Source organism: Pholis gunnellus, assembly GCF_910591455.1.
Source record: "Pholis gunnellus genome assembly, chromosome: 2".
Taxonomy (NCBI): domain Eukaryota; kingdom Metazoa; phylum Chordata; class Actinopteri; order Perciformes; family Pholidae; genus Pholis; species Pholis gunnellus.
Genome location: NC_136536.1, coordinates 1,854,782 through 1,861,363, shown reverse-complemented (window position 1 = coordinate 1,861,363; position 6,582 = coordinate 1,854,782). Strand labels below are relative to the sequence as shown.

Sequence of the window (6,582 nt, the reverse complement as noted above, 5' to 3'; positions counted from 1 at the left end):
GGGAGGGGCAAGCAATGGCCTGAATCCAGAGACTTAAAAACGTGTTTTTCCGAGGCTTCCTGCGTACAGATGTAGATATGTGACATGTGTCTGGGTGATGCTGGGTGATGCTGGGTGATGCTGGGTGATGCTGGGTGATGCTGGGTGATGCTGGGTGATGCTGGGTGATGCTGGGTGATGCTGGGTGATGCTGGGTGATGCTGGTCTTACCGTGAACTCCAGCGCTTCGTTGAACAGGCCGTTCCGCTTGCTGTGGAGGAAGGCGTTGGAGGTTCCCTCCTTCGCTATTCGTATCCTGGCCAGTCGGGCTTTCTGCAACCAAAGAAAAAAGCCGCCTTAGTTTAGACGTCTTACCTCAGAACGAGCGGGTTATCACCTGACACATCCCACTTATTAGTAGCTACAGCTCTTTTCTCATGCTCGATATCTCTGGAGCTAATTAAACATGTGCTACTGAAGCATTCGCTCTGATCTCCTGTGATAGAATCCGCTCTGATCTCCTGTGATAGGCATGAATGATTTATGGAGAACTGCACGATAACACATTCTTTTTGGGTTAGAAATCAGAGAGCGAGAGGAAGCCAAGGACCCAATTCTGCACAAATTAAGCAGCTATTAAGCTACCAAACATGCATTTAAAATATTGATTGCAATGTATTATCTTCGCCGGGAGGATCACGTGATCGATCGCGTGTGACCTTTGAGTGAGTGAGTGAGTGAGTGAGTGAGTGAGTGAGTGAATGTGCACCTGTGTGTCTGTCCACAGCTAATCTCCCCATTCTGCTGCAGCAAACTGCATCAGACTCTGGGTACAAAACACTTTTTATTGCCTGTTTTATACTTTAATCTGCAGCTCACACGGTGTGTTTGGCTAACAGCTAACAGAACCACCAGGACACTCTCTGCTGAGTACGTCGCTGCAACTCAGTCGCTGCTGCGTCGGCAAACAGCTCGGAGAGTTTGACTTTGGTGAGATTGTACGACGCGTCTTATAGACTTCGAGCCACTCGTCTGCATCTATCGCTGCTTATTATAGAGTTTGAATGAAGTGTGTTTCATTAGCCAATCGTGAGTTCAATTCATTCAATCACACAGCGGGGGGGGGGGGGGGGGGGGATGGGTTGTTGCAGACACACCTGGGGTGGAGATCTGCACTCTGCTGAGTCTTGTTTGGACTGTTTCTGTGCTGCTATGTCAGCGTTTTTCGTCCCGGCTCGTAATGCTTTACATCGGTAGCGTCGGCTTTAAATGCAGCGTTTGTCATCAGACGGTTAGTGCACGGTTCAGCCTCCTCTCCTCCCTCGCTATCGATGATGAACAAGAAGCAGAGAAGGAATACGACGGGAGGAACGGGATCATTCAGGTTCCGTGGAGTGAATCCTGAAAGCGTCTGTAGTTTTTTCGACACAGTGGAAGGATTGTACTCCAACGTACCGGTTTTTTTGCTCTTCCCCTGAAACGCACCGTGTATAATGAACGTGTGTGAAAAGACTCAATAAATCTCTCAGTGACCAGAACAACTGCTCTCACACGATGGTGTAATCTGAGTCACTCACTTCTCAAAGGCCGGCCATTTCCCCGTCAAAGTCAAGAGCCGGGTGTCGGCTGGCTGCAGCTACGTGTGTGTGTGTGTGTGTGTGTGTGTGTGTTGCTTTGCCTTCTGCATTTTAAACACAGCGTGACGGATTCATTGAGGGGGAATTGGTAGGAGGATCATGTGAACTGTGTAAGTGATGAGCAGAGAGCTGGTTTAGTACGGGGGCCCCGTGCACCGCTGGGGGGTTAATTGAGTGTGTGGATGTGTGTTTTCTCACACAGGCCGGCGAAGCTGAATCTCCAAACAAACACCAGCAGAGCGATACCTGGCTCAGCGAGGTTATGGTAATGTATGGTAATCTGAGCTCATCCCCTCACTTGAGTTTCATTTAAAAAATGCGTCGCTGCTGTTTGTTAACCCTGCAGGTAGCTCACGCTGACATTTAGTATTCTAAACAGAGACGGAGATAAAACAGGAGCGCACGTGGACACGCATGCACAGCAGCCGACCCGGCATCTAGAGCACAGAACCCGACTCTCTCTCCCCCCCCTGCATCTTTTTATCTTTTTGTCTTCTCTCACCCTCCCTCCGGCTCTCCTTGACAAGTTCTCTCCTCGCTGCCTTTGTGCCCTCAGCCTCTAACTCCTGTGTGTCTATACGTTTGTGCTGGCGCAGCGTTCCCTGCAGGATAAACCCTCTTCATGTCCCGGGCATTGTGCTCGGGCCGATGGGATTGTTTCTCCGGGGGAAAAACGATGGTTGCCAGGCAGTGCACGGTGGGTAATAAAGGGGGTTTGTTAAGAACATGTCCCCCACGAGATTGAATCTAGATTCCCGGGGCCCTTTGGGTCAAAGGCGGCTCATCTGTGCTCGGAGGCGGAGCCACGGCCCCACAGATTGAGCCTGGATGTGCTGCCGAGGCACCGCTGAGAGCACACGGGAGTGTCGAGGACGCCGTGGCTTCTCATTAACGGTAGAATACCGTCAGGAAGAGTCCTTCAACAAGGAGTCAGTCACACACCCGCGCAGAGGGAACATGAAGGTGCTCCGCTCTGTTTATAGGAGATCGTAATAACAAAATAAAGGATTTCCCCTCATACATAATAAATATATATATATATATGCCAGATGATTCAGCATGAGGCGTTTGTTACATGAGTGAACTCTTAAACATGTTTTAAGCTGTAAAATGATGAAACACATCAATGCTGCTGTCAATATTCACATTTCTTGCCAAATTTATTTGCCATTTCTGACTCAATCTACTGTTTTAAATCAGCCAGCTCGACGGTTTGGGACTGATTTACGTCATCAAATAAAAGAATATTAATGTCCTCTAATCAGGCCCCCCCCCCCCCCCCACACACACACACACACACACACAGCGTCTATCGCCTTCACTCTTTCAGTAAACACTGTGTAGCTTTACAATCACAGCACAAGTCTGTTTTCTGCTTTGTGTGACTGTAACATCTGGTGAATCAGAGTCACTGATTATCTGCAGATAGAAGCGCTCGGCAGCAGACGGAGGAGCTACGATGAGCGCTGGTTAAAGTCAAGTTGCTTCATCTGCAACAGAAAGAAAACACGCGACATGTGACTCACGTTTGATTTCAGTTTGGTCTTAAAATCAAATAACAGCAGCTGGAACACTTGAACAGCTTCCAGCCAATCACAATAGGGATGTTGAACGTCACTGTATATGAAAAAAACGTATCCAAACACCTTTTCTCCCGTCTTTGGTTTCCCTTCTTTCAGCCACGGAGAGAAGGACTGAGCATCAGTCACACTTTACAGATTATTCTGTAGGACGCGAGCCAGCTTCATTCTAACAGCGTCCTCTGCCAGTCGAGGCATCTAAATTGGCATATATCCTGAAAAGATCAGAAAAAAAACGCCACACACGCCGCGCTCCGCTGAGCGTTGCGGGAAGTTTTGTTGGAAGTTCATTTTTTTTTCTCTTTTTTGAAAAGCTGAAAATAAAAGTTGAAAAAGACTTCTAGAGTCTTGGCTGAGTGAAAAGTGGAGCAATCGAGCTCTGAGACCAGATTAAGGTTCCGCCTCAGGCCGGCCTGGGAACCACACAAGTGAGAGAGGAGACGAGGCCATCTGACAAGGAAGCAGAAGTGTGCACTGACACACACACACACACACACACACACACACACACACACACACACACACACACACACACACACACACACACACACACACACACACACACACATAACTGTGGAAGAGTTTTATTTTCTTTTGCAGCTGCCGCTCGTCTAAAGAGTTGCTTTTATACATGCTGACATTTCTGCCACGAGGAAACAAGTCTGTTACTTGTTTTACAATAACACACACACACACACACACACACACACACACACACACACACACACACACACACACACACACACACACACACACACACACACACACACAGAGGGACAGCCACACAAACCAGAAGAGGGAATGAGAGTCATTTGAGAAAAAAAAAACGGACTTTTACAAAAATCCATATGGAAGTTGGTGAAGACGGGAAACTCGATGGAGGCAATAATTGATTGAGTGGGAATCGAGTCCTCCGACCCTTCAGGCCCACAGATATGTGGCCCTGCAGCAGAGACAGCTTAACCTCGGACTAACGCCGCTCAGAGACAAAATACCTTCGCTAAGCCTGGATTACCTCTTTATAGAGGAAAGTACGGCTCTGCTCTGCAAGCTGCCGTGTCGCCTGATGTTCAGGACGTTATTATGGTGTTTGTGTTTTTCACAAAGAACAGAACTGATAACAGATCTCTTGACCCTCCTCAGAGAAGTCCTCCGTCAACACCCCTCAACACTCTCTCCTCCGGCTGCCTTCTTCCAAAGTGCAGACGACTTTATTGATCGTCTAGAACAGCAGAACACTCTCAGCCAGAAGTCGGCTTCACCTTTTTGACTTCAACCTTCTGAGGGAGGGCTAAAAACAATAGTGAGATGATTTAAAGCGACTGGAGAGAGGGAGGGAGGAAGAGAGGGAGGGAGGGAGGAGGACTTGTTATTGTCTTCTCCTCCAGGAGGATCACGCGTTTGGATCAAGGTCTTCTTGTGGTTTCGGTGACTCACGCGTTTTCAAAACCCCTTTTTATTGCCTGTTTTATACGGAAACGTAGACTCCTCACTCGCTAGTCTTAACCGCCTGTATGCGGTGTGTTTGGCTAACAGCTAACAGCTAACAGCTAACGGAACCACTCGTACACACTCTGCTGAGTACCTCGCCTCAACTCGGCCGCTGCCAAGCGGGCAGACAGCATAGCGAGTTATTTTTTGCAAACTATATGAAATGTTTTACTTCGAGCTGATCGGCTGCATACATCGCCGCTGGTTGTGTTCACCGGATTTTAGTTTGCTCACTTTTATTTGTTTTGTATGGCGTGTTTGGCTAACAGCTAACTGAACTACTATTACACACTCTGCTGAGTACCTCACTGACACTTAGCCTCTGCTGTGCTTTGTGGCAAGATTATATAAAATTATACAAATTATACCATAACATTGAGCTGATTTCCTGCATACTTTGCTGCTTGTTTTTGGGTTTGAATGAAGTGTTTCACGACGCCTTGCGTGCTGCAGTGGGTTGAATTCATTGCAGATACACCTGATGGAGATCTGCACTCTACTCAGTGCAACCCTTTCTAGTTTTGTTCTGTTCCTGCCTCGTCAGCCCCGAGCCGATGTAATGCTCAAGAACCGCGACAGACAGTAATGTCAAGTTTGAGGACAACAACCGGTCCAACCGGAGAACGATTTCCAGTCGTGGCGGGAAACAGACGAGGCAGTAAAGTGATAGAAAGGGAATTTTCACAGACACAGGAACAATAATGGGAAACAAACAATGAGAGATATGTGCCGTATAGATTCTGCTGCTGACAGCTGAAGCAGGATTTATGATGAACCGTTGATCCATTTTCATAAAAGAACGATTCATAACTGTCTAACTCTGCTAAAGCTGCGTTCGTCTCTGTGGGGGAATATTCGTGAGTAGTTTTACAAGATCTGTTGTTTGAAGGTAAAAAAACAAATTGTCAAATCATGGAAGAAACTTGGAATGAATTTATCAATAACAACACGTTTGCTTAAATGAGGCATATTTCAAGGCACAGAAAATGACTTCTTTATATTCTGTTCTTTGTCTGATTCATCAAACCCTCTAAACTGCACTGACTTCTGTGAATGATTTGTTTTAAACTTGTTCCTGTTACACCACAGAAGGCTGCTTGTTCTGCTCCATCTTACCCGACGGTTCATTCACAAACACCAGCGGAAAAAAGGACTTTATAATGCTTAAAGTCCTGCGGTTGAAAATCAGCAGAGGACATAACAAATCTAGCAGTGTCAGTAGTTGTACAACATTATAAATATTGATATATTGTTGTCGAAAGTATCTGATAATGCTGCTTTGCGAACAACACATTTGTTTTAATTGGAAAGAGGAGAGCTAACGTTAGCTGTTAGCGGTTAGCAGCACAGTCCTGCTTGGCTAAATAACGGAGCTAACAGCATAGCAACACCTGGAACAACTACATTAATCAGACATGTATCTCATTATAATTCATTCCCATCACGCTTTAATGTAACACCAGCTTTTAGTACATCATTAAAGCTACTAATGCCGCTCCAAAAAACGTTTTAATCAAAGCAAATATTGAAATAAAAATACATGTGTATTTGCTAATCATTTGAATTATGTGTTTTAATGCAAATAACCCTGATAAATGACAATAACAAAGTAAAATTAAAATATTAATAATTTTTTTGTTTTTGTTTTTTGTTTAAATCCAAATCTCTGTTGATTTTATGTGATTAAACAAACTTTATTTGTAAGTAAGTTCGGCTATTGAAATCAAACGTCTAAAACAAGTCAGATAAGGTTAACGAGCTGCATAAAGACCCCGAGGCAGCTGTTACACATTCCTAAAAGCTACTAAACTGAACAATTTGTGTTGCTAAAATATGCCAATTAAATTCACAACATCCTTAAAATAAAATTAAAAAACCACGAAGACGTGGTGACC

General features: G+C 45.4%; 1 protein-coding gene across 1 annotated transcript in view; it reads right to left on the bottom strand.

Moving 5' to 3' along the window:
* Window positions 1-6,582, bottom strand: part of kcnd3 (potassium voltage-gated channel, Shal-related subfamily, member 3) — a 106,407-nt gene that overhangs the window by 3,909 nt on the left and 95,916 nt on the right. The window contains exon 5 of the mRNA XM_079175388.1: window positions 211-312. Within this exon, the coding sequence (XP_079031514.1) occupies window positions 211-312 (102 nt within the window). The remainder of the gene's footprint in view (window positions 1-210; window positions 313-6,582) is intronic.